The 14572-nt window shown below is 40.1% G+C and overlaps 1 protein-coding gene across 2 annotated transcripts in view; it reads right to left on the reverse strand.

Annotated features, from left to right (window-relative positions):
* Window positions 1-5534: 5534 nt before the first annotated feature.
* Window positions 5535-14572, reverse strand: part of JADE3 (jade family PHD finger 3) — a gene marked incomplete at both ends in the record, with an annotated part of 49172 nt that continues 40134 nt past the window's right edge. For both annotated transcript variants that reach the window (XM_080910797.1, XM_080910796.1), the window contains 3 exons: window positions 5535-6445; window positions 12088-12202; window positions 13189-13659. In XM_080910797.1, the coding sequence (XP_080766923.1) occupies window positions 5535-6445; window positions 12088-12202; window positions 13189-13659 (1497 nt within the window). The remainder of the gene's footprint in view (window positions 6446-12087; window positions 12203-13188; window positions 13660-14572) is intronic.

The following is a 14572-nucleotide window of genomic DNA, read 5'->3' on the forward strand; positions in this document are numbered from 1 at the left end:
GCCCAATGCATTGGTTTCCTACTTCTGATGCAACAATTTGTCACACATTTAGTGGGTATTTTTATTCTTCAGAAGTCTAAAATCATAGTGTAGGGGAAGGCTGGAAACTTCTAAGGAAAATGTGTTACCTGGCCTCTTTGTACTTTCTGAAGACTATTGGGTCAGGGCTCTTTCATTGTCACATATCCTGCTAGGAGCTTTCATCTTTTACCTTCCTACTTTGTATAAAGTACCTTGTGGTGGTATTGGATGGACCTGCCTAACAATACAAAATACTCTCCCTAGTTCAAGGATCTTAACTTTAATTCATTTTGAAGGCCACTTTAACCAATACAAGTATCACAGTAGGTTCAGAAAATTAGGGTGTGAGTGTACCAATAGTACTAATAGTTACTCAGCTATTAGAAACAATGACTTCATGAAAGTCATAGGCAAATGGATAGAACCAGAAAATATCCTGAGTTACCCAATCACAAAGACACACATGGTATGGACTCACTGATAAGTGGATATTAGCCGCAAAGCCCACAAACCATATTGAGCATAGGAAGGAAGACCAGGTTGTGGCTGCTTCAGTCCTGCATTGAGTGGGGAACAGGAGGTAGATGGAGGGAATGAGGGACCGGGGAGGGAGAAAGAAGGGGGAGGAAATAAGGGTGGCACATCAGGATCTGGAGACATGAGAGAGATAGAGGGTCAGGAAATTGAACAAAAATATGTAGTGGGGGGGATGAGGAACTGGGGATAGCCATGGGAGGGTTCCAGATACCAGGGAAACACGAGGCTCTCAGGGCCCAATGAAAATGACTTTAGCTGAAATGCACTGAGAAGGGGGAGATAGATCCTGTAGAGACCTCCTCTAGAAAATAGGCATGATCCCTGGTCGAGGGATGGGAATAGCCACCCATCTTAAAGTTTTTAACCCAGAAATGTTTCTATTCAAAGGAAGAACAGGGACAAAAAATGGAAGAGACTCAACACGGGTCCTGGGGAAGTCCGGCCAGCAACTGACCAATGCAGATGTGAGTCCTTGGAGCCAAACATCAGATGGAGCTCAGGGAACGTGGTGAGGGAGTTGGCGGAAGGACTGGAGGAGAGGAATTGCAACCCCATTGGAAGAACAACAGGCTGGCCTGACCACCCAGTTCTCCTAGAGTCTAGACCACTAAAGTGGCTATTCCTGGTTGTTAACTTGACTCTGTCAGGAATGAACCACAATCCAGAATTGGAAGGCTCAGATGTGATCCTGATCTTGAGGCTGGAAGATACAAGTTTCTGACCTGGATCTTGTCATGGAAATCTTGAGGCACTGTGGCTATTAATCCCAGGAGATCTGAGTTCAAGGTCATCCAGGACAAAGCAAGTCACAGATCCTGGTGTGGTGGTATACACCTTTTATCTGGGCCACACCTGCTGCTGGAGACCTACATAAGGACATTGGAAGAAGAATCTCTTGTCTGCCTACCTTGTGGGATTGAGCAACTGCTAGATCCTTGGACTTCCATTCACAACTGCTGCTGACCATTGTTGGGGAGTTGGACTACAGACTGTAAGTCACCAACAAATTTCCTTACTATGTAGAGACTACCCATACGTTCTGTGATTCTAGAGAACCTAATACAACCACCGACCAAGGAGTGTACCTGGAGGGATCCATGGCTCAACATACTTATGAAGCAGAGTATGGCCTTGCCTGACATCAACAGGAGGGGAGGACCCTGGTTCTGGGCTTGATACCCCAGCGTAAGGGGATGCTGGAGTGGTGGGGTGGGAGACTGTGGGTGGGTGAACACTCTCATACAAAGGGTAGGGGGGAGGGCAGATGTGGGATGGGGCTGGTGGAAAGGTTAACCAGGAAGAGGGACACCATAGGATGGGGGCATGGTGAAGGGGATAACCAGGAAGAGGGATATCATAATAAAGAACAGTTTAAGATGAGAAATTTCCACATGTGCTTTGGGAAAGTAGCTCCATTGCAGCTCACCCCTTCCCAAAATAACTCAGCAAAAGGCAATTCTGCAGATGTTCTCTGAGCTCCAACTTCTGGCTGTGATGAGCACAGTTTGAACTGTTCAAGGTTCATCTTTCCAGACTGTTTCTAAGCCACTTGCCACTTACTTATCCTAACTGAAATGGAAGGGAACTGTAGTAGTGAAGGGAGGGGAAGGATATTTGAAACTTGAAAAATGCTCACACCCCAATCAACCTCAACATGCTGATGTTATTCAGAAGCATATGACAAAGGCACTCACCTGTGACTATACACAAGGGGTTGTGTAATTCCCTGCCTGTCTCATTTCAAAGACAAAGTCTTTAGATCATTGGATCTCTTCGATTCTGACGGAAAGTCAAGTGAACCCCCAGAAGCCTCCTTCAATAGTGTTAAATCAAGTGTTACAAAGTGCTGCAGAGATAAGATGGCCCCAGGGTAGGATTTACCAACTGTTCTTTTAAAATCACCACACAATTGCTGCTTTCCACAGAACAGTCACAATAAGAATAATCAAATGTCATACAATAAATTGTCTTTGAAATAACAACACATCAAAATTAATGGGTGCTTGAATATGCTTTTGCTGTTGGGTACTTTTCTTCAGTTCTAAAGTCAGTAAGGGGCTTTGTAGCTCAGTGGGAGGGTGCTTATCTAGCATGATCAAAGTCCTGGTTTCTATCCTCAGTATGGCAAAATAGAAAAAAAAAAACCTGCAAGCATACTGAGTATTTTGATCCTTGGGGGGGGGGGGCGCACTTGAGACTGTACATCAGCTGGCTTGTTCTGTACATTTAAACATTTCTTTAACGCAGACAAAAGTTCACCTCCTACTGGAAACGTACACCAATAGCCTTTGCTGGCTCTAACAGGATATATTTGTAGTTTAAAGTCTTCAAAATCAATTACAAAAACAGTTACTTATTAACAAGCAAGTGAGGTGGGCACAGGCAGAAACAATCATTTTATCTATCTTTCACTACTGATTTACTTAATGACCTTTGACAACTGGAAAATGTTTACCACACACAAAGTCCTACCATGAGACCATGTACCTAATTACAAGATAGACTCCCAGAACTCTGTGTAGAATGAGTATTATAAACAATATCCTGGTGCATCCTGTTACTTTACATAGGATCCATGTCCCTGGCTATTTTAAATAATGATTCTAAAGTCTTTTCTTACTTGCCTGATGAAATAATAGAATTGACCTGAATTGTGAATGTGTGCTTTTTTTTGAGACGTCTTATTATGTAGCTCAGGCTGTCCTAGAAATTATTTTTCTGCTTTAGCTTCCTACTGGGTTACTAGACATGTGTTATCATACTCAGATGATCTGTGCTTCTAAACATTCAATTCTTCCAGAACCCCTCTTATTTTGCTTCATTTGTATGATTTTTTAACATACAGTAAATTCATCAATGTAAAAAAAATCACTATGCCAGAATAGAAAATTATCACACTGACAACGGTTAACAGTTTTCATAATTTAATGAAAAAGTTTTGATAAAAAGGTGACATTTGAAAAAAGGTTGAGTTCATCTTCAAAACTTGTATAAGACAAAAACATTAACAAAGATTAAGAGGTAATACTTCAAAGAACAAAATGTAGCAGATGCTTGGGGCATTTGGAATGTATACAACAGAAGGCTGGCTCATTTGTTTACCCAGGAAAGTTCTGTAAAAAAGAAAATTACTATTTTATCTCCCTGACTTGAATATTTTAGGCAATACTCTTCCAGTGGTCTTACATATGGAATTTGGCTAAAGTACTGTTTCCATGTTTGCTTCCCCCCACCCCCCAGAATTCAAAAGCATGAAAGGACACAGGCAACCTGCTGGCCTTTAAGGAATTTACAACTCAGCTCCAATATACTGTCATTACCCCGAAAGTCAAATTTTATATACTCTATGAGTATTCAAATAAGCACAGAAGCTGAAGGGATGAAGAAAGGAACTTCTCTTCCTCACTTTTTCAACTAAAACAAAATACGGGACACCTACTATTCATGTTATGGTGTGTTCACACATGTTCATAGGCACAAAAGGAATATTTTGAAGATGCAGCCAAAGGAGAGGCAAAATACACAAGTTTTCATAACAGGAGAAAACAAAACCCCAAAGAAGCCTTTAATGAAGCTCTAAGAATGAAAGTGAAGGAGAGGCAAACTGCAGAGTTTTCTAGCTCCATAGCATTGGCTAGAGGGCTACTGCCCTCTCACTGGCACCTACTGCAGCTGGCTTCTTTCACCAGCATAAAACTTCAGAAATTGAAAGTGGCCTCTTGTTTGAAAATTTTCTCTATATGTTCCCAAACTAGAAGAAAAGAGAATATTATTTTAAGGCTAAGAAGAAAAGGGAGCTGAGAATTACAGTCTGCCTCATATTTTTACAAACTGTTACTTTCTCCTTTTTCTTAAATGGGAAGCAGACTTGTTTTAACCTCTGCTTCAAAATTCTCTTTATCTAGAAGTGAATCAAGGCTGATTATTTGGTAATGTGGTATAAGCAAGTTCTGAAAAATGGCTCCCACTTTTATGCTTGGGAAATTGCCTTGGATTTAAAATTCATACAAAGCTAAATTATATCCATGTGTTAAACACATGCTTTCAAATTTCTGACAATAAAAATCTGTTTCAAAATTAAAGCAGGTAAGAATACTTTAGCCTCTGTGCATTACACTATATCTTAATTATTATTCCTCAATAAAAATTTTATAAACATTAAAGCAGGTATACAAAAACTGTCAGCCAAACTTTAGTCAAACTCATTTGAAAACAACACAAAAAACCCTGACCTGGTACAAATATACCAGAAAAGGTCACACTTTGGGAAATGTTCTGGACGTCTTCACAAATGCCTTGAGAAGCAGAGCATTTTCCTTGGAAGTAGTACTTCGGTACTTTTGTAAACACTATCCACAAGTTAGCTAGTTAGCTGGATAAGAGAGTTATGAGTGTGTCCCCAAGAAGCAGGTCTAGGAACAGGCACTGGACACTTAGAAGAACTGACTTTGTAAGATATGATACTGTGAAAGAAACTCAACCTTGCATGAAGCAAGGAAAACAGCAGTAAGTGTCAGTATCTGAGAATGTTGCTCTCCTGGTCTCTCTTGAAGAGGTTTTACAGATACCAGTGAAATTAGAAATTTTCTACAGATTTGAGCTTCAAGGAGTCACATATTATAGTTTCAAAAGATAAGTAGTTTTAGTGTCCTATCCTCTTGCAAATCCATTGACAGTGCAAGGATTTTTAATATGTAGATTAATCAGTGTGTTAATGTAATGGGAAAGCTGCCCCAAAGTACTCACTGAACACCCTGGGCCCAACTGTTCCCAGCAGCCTAAGACAAAGAAACCCCAGACAATCTGCAACTCTTGTAATGTGCTTATAAAAACTAGACCTGAAACACTTTCAAAAACTTTAAACCATCATTTTCCCTGCAATTCCCCCTAATATATACTAGAATCCTTTTGGTGTTTATATTCCCCCCAATATACGGGGCAAAGGCAAAGGCTGGGTTACCCTTAGGCGTTTCTGATCACCTTTGCATTGAGCTGTGTGAATGAGGGTGTGCCTTGGTTTTCCCATGGCACTCCCGAGCAGAATCTTGGGAAGGATTTTCCCCATCAGAATTCTCTCTCTTTACCCTTGATGTTTCTTTCTCCCCCTCCCCTTCTGCCTCTGAATCACTGGGCTCCAAGTCAGGGCAATAGCCATCAGTTTCCTGATAAGAAGCTCTTCCTGTCGACCGCCTGAGAAGCTGCCTACCCCACAACTGCTCCTTAGAACTCACATTCTTAGTTGGCTTAACACAGTATTGGAGGTCCTCCGTAGGCTTCACCCATGTATTGGTGGCCTCCTTAAAGGACCTGCTGAAGTGTTCCATGCTAGATTTTCTAACATTTCCCTGACTGGGCAAGTGGGAGCTGAGCATGGATTCCTGGTCATAGGACATCTCACCTGAATTAACTTTCTGGGTGATGTTACCAGACCAGTTGCCCTCCAGGCCATTGGAACCAGAAAGCCTGGAGTTAGGCTGACTCTTCCCATTACCAACAGAAGCCTGTTCATGGAGGGCAGCCTGAAGGGCCAGAGGCTTCCCTAATGATTGCCCTTGATAGAATTCTGCAGATGGAGCTCTCTGAGTAGGACTGGAACTCCTGGTTTCACTTCGAGAATGGCTTCGGCTAGCCAGCGAACAGTTACTTTTGCTTTCCAGCGGATATCTTGGATATATTTTCACATTCATATCCAGTGGCTCCTCGGGCATCTGGGGGCTCCTTTTACTGTGACCAGGGGAGCTGCTGCCAGGAGATGAGGGTTGGTGTTCAGTTTCTGTGGAGCTGTCTTGGCAATCTTCTGAGGTTGATTTAGGCATTTTTAACTTTAAGGTAATTCGTGGTGGTGGGTAAAACAGTGAGTTTTCTAGTGCAGTTGCCAAAGAAAAGTCTGAGGTAAAAAAAGAAAGATTTAGTTTAACAACTGAATTAATTATTAGCATATATGTGTATCACAAAGTGAGTTCACAAAGCTATTGTTCCAAATGTCTAGTGAGCACCTGTCTTTGATGAGCATGTATACCATGGTAAGCAGCTGAAATGAGCTGCAGTAGAAGATGAAGCCAGAGACCCACAGAAACACTACCCATGGCTCCCATCCTTTTCACCTTTGCTTTCCTAACCTACAAAACAAGATCAATAACCAGCGTGCTCTGCCATACATCCCTATCTTCATATCTTTCATTTTTTGTGTATGCGTGGGTGCAACTATACATGTGAAGGTTGATGCTACTTGTTTTCTTTAGTTGTTCTCTACCTTATTATTTTATTAAATGATTTTAAATATTTACATTCCAAATGTTGCTCCCGTCCTAGTCCCCTCTCCCAGAGTTCTTTTTTTCCAGATTATTAAAAGCATTTTAGTGAAATATATATGAATATATTTTTTCACAGTACTTGATTCTTTTAAAGGTTTGATAGTATGCATTGAAATCTTACTATTTACAAAGACCATGAAGTACATGTAAAACAAAACATAACATGTAAATAGTCAAAGTTTTTCTGGTGTGTATAGATTAAACATAATTATTTTTAAATTAAAAAAAATTGCCACAAGGCTATCTTCTTAGCTCTTGAGTTATTAATGATTTAAGGTCTAGGTGTGCTCCACTCTGAGTGGGTGCTATACACTTATTATTGTTTTTTTCTCTAAGAAGGACTGAGGCTTCTACTTTTTGGCCTTTTTTTTTTTTTCTCCCTGAGTTCTTGACCTCATCCCTCTCCACCTTATTTTTTTCTACCTTATTTTTTTTTGAGACAGGGCTTTTTACTGAACCCTGAGCTCAGTAATTGGTGAGACTAGCATACTTCTGGGATCCTCCTTTTTCAACCTAACCAGTTCTAGAATCACATAACAAGGGTGAGCTCCACACAGGCTTCTGAGTGCTGGGGATTGAACTCACTAACAGAGCTCTTCCCCTATACTTTTCCTTGCATTTCATTTCTGTAAAAAATGTTCACTCACAGTAATTTGAAATGAGTTCTTTGTGTGTTTGTGATTGGGCATATGCATAATGAGCAGGACTGAAGATGTGCCTTATCGATGTTTCTGATCTTATTCTATCATAGCTGGGTATTCCCAAACAATTCAAACAGAAGACCCAGGAACACAGTACAGGATTTTGTGGGGCAAAGGTAAATAGGTATTTTAACCTGGTATTAGAAGCAGTAAGTGGCTCCTTAATATTTTATGCCCTTAATCTCTAGCTTCGTGATTACAAATGATTATGGGGTGTAGGATAATTTTAATACTATTTCTGGACCAATGTATGGGCACAATAGTATGTGCGACGAGGTAGATAACAACTTTATGGAGTCATTTTTTTCCTTACATCTTATATAAATGGGACTTAAGAATCGAAGTCAGGCCATCTGGCTTTCAAAGCAAGTGCTGTTACCTGCTGAGTCATCTTGTTGGCCCTGGGCAAAGTTTGATAGTGGTAAGTGCCATCAGGAAAGAATCACAACATATAGGATTATCCAGGGAAGTATTGGTTATCTGAATGTCACCTTACAACTGGCCTTTGCCCATTATCATCTTATAACATATAACTTTTAAAAAATGAGATATAGAGAGGATGGCTTGCAGGTATCCTAAAAGGCAGCATGTATTCATTCCCTAAGGCTCCATTTTGAACAACTACAGTTCCCATGTCTGACAGGGCTTGCCATTTGTTGATGTTGTAAATTCTTATAATCAGAAGCTACTTGGCGAAGCCCAATCTCATTGGCACAAAGGGGCTTTTCCCTGTCACCCTTTGCTTCTTATTGCCTTGGTAGTCATGTTATAGGATAACCTTGTGGCTGAGTAGCTCTGTTACTTCTTACTATACCAGTCTACTGTGATGTAGTCAAAAAGCTTTTGACATCTATCTTATTATTTTATGGTTGGCTTTTAGCAGGTGCTTATTTTATACATTAAGAGCAACTCACCAGTTTCTCAGGTTCTCTCACTTATCTTTATATTAAAAGAAACACAGGAAGATGCCACTATATATGGCTGTCATAATTCTAGTCAAGCTTCCACTTTGGGTACTATAATTATCATCATCCATCTCCCTTACTGTGGTGGTATGAATATGCCTGTCCCATGGGGAGTGGTACTATATTAGGAGGAGTAGGTGTGGCTTTATTGGAGGAAGGGTGTCACTGTGGGAATGAGTTTTGATAGCTCCTAGTGCTCAAACTCTGCCCAGTGTGGAATCAGTCTCCTTCTAGCTGCCTGCAAAAGATGGTCTCCTCCTGGCTGCCTATGGACCAAGATGTAGAACTCTCAGCTCCTTCTCCAGCACCATGTCTGCCTGCACACTGCCATACCTCTAGCCATAATAATGGACTAAACCTCTGAAAGTATAAGCCACTCTCTAATTAAATGTTTTCCTTTGTAAGAGTTTCCTTGGTCATGATGTCTGTTTATAGCAGCAATACTCCAACTAAGACAGAAGTTGGTACCAGGAACTGGATATTGCTGAGATAGCCCTGACCATGCTTTTGCTTGGAGGAATGTGGATTTTTGGGACTTTGGATTTGGAAAGCAATGTAATGCTCTAAGTGGGACTTAACAAGCCATCCTAGTAGGAATATGGAAGACATTGGTGCCGAGGGTGATTTGAACTATTGGGGAATGGTTCAAGGGGTTTCAGAAGAGAATAATGTTAGTATGTGGCCTAGAGACTGTTTTATTATACTTTGGTAAAGAATATGGCTGCTTTTGTTCCCTTATCTGAAGAGTATGCATGCCTGAGGCTAAAATGAAGAGATTAGAATAATTGTATTAGCCAAGGAAATCTCAAAACATCATTTTGATGAAAAAGAGAAAGCTGAGAAAGAAAAAATACAAAATGTATGGTTAAAGTATTAAAGGGACACCAGGAAGTGGAATGGAACTGAATCCTGTATTCAAGGAAATAATCAGATTAAGGGAGTGGTGACCTCAGGGCAAGAGCCCACCTAAGCTTACTGTTTATGTTTGCAGACGAACAAGGGATAGTTATTTCTATGCATTATTATACCGAATTCCTGTTTTCATTTGAACACATTCAAATGTGTCAAATACTGTGGATGGACTGTGATGGCTATTCTCAGTTGTCATCTTGACTATATATGGAATGAACTCCAATCCAGATCTTATAAAGATCTTGTGAAAAGGTTTCTAAAAGAAGGCTTAGGCCCAGGTATAGTGGTACATACCTTTAATCCCAACATTCAGGATACAGAGCCATGCAGATCTCTTGAGTTTAAGATCAGTTTATAAGCAAGTTCTAGGATAGCCACACACACAGGCAGTAAAGGATGTAATAGAACAAGTGGGCAATGTTCTAGTTCTAGCAAGCATCAGGACTCATCAGCTTTGGCCATGTGGCTCTAGCTTTAGAGTCTAGAATAGAAGGGACTACTGGGACAATTGATGCTGGTCAGGTGGAGCTAAGAAATTAGTGGTAACTAAGAAGAGACCAGCATCACTGAAGTGAAAGCTCCTGAGAAGTGTTTTCTGAGAGCACAAAGAAGTTGTGTTCCAGAGAGAGCCAAGGTTGTACCTAGTGCTGCAGCTGGACTTGGTAATGTGTAAGAGTCACCCAGATGAAAAACTGGTTTGAAAGGGTCATGGAGAACAGCTGAGGCTTGGCTGTGAGAGGCCATGCAAAGCCATTGATAAAGGTACAGATATAGTTGTAATTGACAGTCCAGGACTGAAGGAGTCATGCTAAAAAGCTGAGGCTTGGCACCTTGAAGAGAAGCTATTGCTGAAGCCTAGCTGCAGCAGAAGACCCCAGCATATTGGAGATGCCAGTACCATGGGATGGCTACCATGAACTGCAGCAGCAGTACAGTAGAGTCAACCAGAGCCTAGAGTGCTATAAAGGGCAGAGCTGGAGAAATTACCCAAGCCTGTCGGAGGAGCCCAGAAGATCATGTGTGGTTCCTAGGTACTGTAACAAGAAGCTGTGAAGCTGAAGTTGCTTTGGAGATCCCAAAATGTTAGACATGCCAAAGCCATGGGATTCCTGCCTAGGAGAGCTGCTAACAGGGAGTAGAACCAGCCCAAGAGAATTGTGTTGCAGTCAACAAAGGTAAAAGAAGTTGGACATCGGACATGGAGATGCAGTTTAGAGTTTGTCCAGCTGATTTTTGGTCTTGCTTTGGTCCTCATAGTATTTCCTCACTACGTGACCTGCTTTTTGATATTGATCTTATAGGGGATCACTGTTAAGAGATTATATGAATCCCAGAAGAGACTCTGAACTCTGGACTTTTAAACATTGTTGAGACTGTGAGGACTTTTGTGTTTTTCATTATGCTATGGCTAGGTATGTCCTCATAGACTCATGTGTTTGAATGAACCTATGGGGGCCAAGGAGTGAAATGTGGTAGTTTGAATATGCTTGGCCAGTTGGAAGTGGTACTGTTAGGAGGTGTGGCCTTGTTGGAGGAAGGGCGTCACTGTAAGGGTGGGCTTTGAGATCTTTATGCTCAAGTTTCAGCCAGTGTGGAACTAGAGCTTCCTCCTGTCTGCCTGCAAAAGACAATCTCCTGCTACTGCCTTTGGATCAAGATGTAGAACTCTTGTCTCCTCCAGCACCATGTCTGTCTGGGCAATGCCTTGCTTTCCATCATGATGACAATAGACTGAACCTCTGAAACTGTTAAGCCTGCCCTAATTAAATATTTTCCCTTATAAGAGTTGTCTTGGTAATGGTGTTTCTTCATAGCAAAACAACCCAAACTAAGACTCACACCAAGTGGGTAGTATAGACTCTTATTGACTATTCTATCTTCTAGTTTATTTCTTAGTCCCTAGTACAGTGGTTCTCAATCTTCCTAATGCTGCACTCTTTAATAGAGTTCCTCATGTTGTAGTAATCCACACCATAACATTATTTTCATTGCTTTTTATAACTGTAATGTAGCTACTCTTATTAATCCTAATGTAAATATCTGTGTTTTCCGATGGTCTTAGGCAACCCCTGTGGAAGGGTCATTTGACCTTCTCCATGGGGTTACGGCCCACAGGTAGAGAACCACTGCCCTAGTAGCCTCTCAATAAAAGTGAATAAAGAAAAATATTATGAATATATCTCATTTAACTTCTGGCTGAGGAGTGTTTTAACAGATGACTTTTAAGAGTACCTGTTAGGAGTTAACCTTGGAATTAAATGGTTTCTGGAAACTGGGATTTGGTGCTAGCTTCTTGATTTTAACTAAATTTGATAATCACAAAATACTTCATGGCTGCACTCAATGGCATTAAATGTTTGTCTGGGATCTAGATTATCTGCCTCAAATTTACAACTCCTCTAATCCAATCCTGGAATTTCTTTTCCTTTCAAATTTGTTTTGGAGGGGGGCATGTTTTTTCCCTGGAATTTCTTACCTTTCCAGTTGACAGTAAAATAGGCTACACTGATTATCAGGATTAGATAGAAAATAATGAAACAATTTTTAAATGGTACAAGAGATATGATACTAAATTGTAAAAGCAGGATATAACCAGATTCTCTGTATTTTCTCAGACAACATTAAGTAACAGTTTACCTTCTGGTTCTTCATTAATAAGCTGGACTTGCAAACCAAAGATTTGTTCCTGCACTTTGGTATGTGATAATTTCAGCTTCTCTCGTCTGCTTATCATGTAGCACAGATTTCGGACCTGTAAAAAATACCCAGCAAATAAAGATTTTTGTCCTATTAAGCAATTTTACATTTTAAATTGTTCAGTCACACTGAAGACCACTGAATTCTGGTGGCTGTGGGAATGATGAGTGAAGACAAGACCCAAGGGCCACAAACCATGACCAAACCTCTGAAACCTACTCTCTAGTCTACATTGTAGTAGGATTAATATTAATGTACACAATCCAGGTGAGGATAATGGTATCATACTTTAGCTTTCCATTTCTATCCCTGAATATGAATGATAGCACTTGGCATCTGTACCATCAGGCCTGGCTCATTTCTGTAATTATACAATTACAAAACTCCCTAGGGTAAACATAGCACCAATCTTTTCTTTGAATTATTGTGGCACTTAATTTATCTGGTAAATATAACATGAGTTAAATTACCTTGTGAAGTGGTTATCAACCAGAGATGATTTTAACCCTTAGGAGGTTAAAATCTGGTAAACTTGGAAAACAACTCTGATTGTGAGAACTAAGTATGTAAGGGATGATACTGGCATCTAGTGGGTAGAGATCACTGATGTTGCTAAATATCCTATTTTGCCACTTACAATAAAGGGCAGTACTGCACAATAAATAACTATGCAGCTCAAGATATCAATAGTGCTAAGTTTGAGAAAGCCCCGAGACAGTACCTTTCTGGACAAAGTTCATTTTTTTTTGGCTTTAGTATCAGGAATATGTTAGTAAAATATAGCTAGGCCATTTTAGACTTGACAGTGAATAAAAAAGTTAATCAACTGAGAATAATAAACTCAAAGTTCAAAGCATGAATGTGTCAAAATCTAAGCAAAAAAAAAAAAAAATCTAAGCAAAATTCAACATCTGGGGCCACAGTGAACTCAAACAATAAGGAAGGACACAGAAGTTCACACTATAAATGGGTTGTCATTTTAAAACTGAAAGTGGTATCTCCTAGCTCTATACAGACATTGGTCAGAGCCAGTCGCCTTACCCTCTCTAGGTCCTGCCGCAGATGCATAAACATTCTCATCCGAGTGTGAATGCTTTCTTCTTTTGGCTGAACCAAGCCATTTCCTTCATCCTCTTTTGGGGGGATTAATGGCTTATTGAAGTTGCTTTTGCGCTTTAGTTTCCAGTAGTTATAGATAAAGTCGACAGTGAATGTAGATAGCTCCATCTCTTTGGCAACATCTTCTACCTTGACTAAGGTATAGAATTCTTCTTCTAGTTCACGAAGCTTCTGTGCCCGCAGGCTGGTTTTCTCGCTTTTTGCCTGGCTCTGCTCAGCAACTCTGTGGTGGTGGTACTCGGCATCCCCGAGTTTTGGCTTGTTTTGGCTATGCTTGAGGCAAAATGACTTGAACTTTACTTCATCTCCTTCATCTAGGATGGTCTTCATTTCCAAGCCGTGCTCAAAGGCACAGGTGACATGAAAGGCAGTGATACAGCTTTTCACAGAGCACTGAAGGAGAAAGAATGTGTCAATGCAGCAGACAGGAAGAAGATAGAGAGCTCTATATCCCTATATCCCAGATGTGAGCTTTAGCAAGCAAAGAAACAAAAGGGCGGCTTGACTATGAAAAAAAAATTTTTAAAAATGAAGCAAAAAGAAAAGGAGAAAAAATATTTTACAAGTAAGAAAACTTTTATAAGTTACCCAGGAAACTTGTTCATATAGAAAATAACAAAAACTGAAACAAACATATAAAATTCTCATTTTAAGGTTTCAATTCAAGCAGTAAGCATTCAGTTGCCTTTGTTTTGGAGAAGTCTCTGATTTATGTAAAATTATATGGTTTTTTCTCTGTGTCTTCCATGTCATCAATATATGCTTTTATTGTAGTACCTTTCACATACCACCTACTAACAACTGAACAATCCCTGGCCATCAAGCTTAAGACAGAAGCTATGTCAACTACCTATGTACCAGTATATCATCAATTCAGGCAACACTACTCAAAAAGCAGTTGCTTAGAACAAATGAAAGAAAAGGCATAGTTTAAACTGTTGCCATGTCACTCATGATTCTAAAAGCCACAGGAACTCTAATATCTAAACAACGTAAATTCCTGAAATTGTTCTTATACAGCCGAGCCACCCGTCAGATTAGACAACTAGTCATGGTTGTCTATTTAAATTAATTTAAATGTGGCCAAAATGCTGTTCCCCATTAGAACACTTGTGTTGCATGTGTGAGGCTCTAGGTTTCATTTCCTAAACAGCAAAAAGTTAATTAAAATTACATATAATGGGGACAAATGACTCAGCATGTAAGTGGGCCTGTCATCAAAATTGATGACAAATTTAATCATAGGACCTACATAGTAGAGTAGGAATAATTTAATCCATGACAGATATAATCTTGTGTTTAAGCT

The sequence above is a fragment of the Micromys minutus genome (genome assembly GCF_963924665.1).
Source record: "Micromys minutus genome assembly, chromosome: X".
NCBI classification, from domain to species: domain Eukaryota; kingdom Metazoa; phylum Chordata; class Mammalia; order Rodentia; family Muridae; genus Micromys; species Micromys minutus.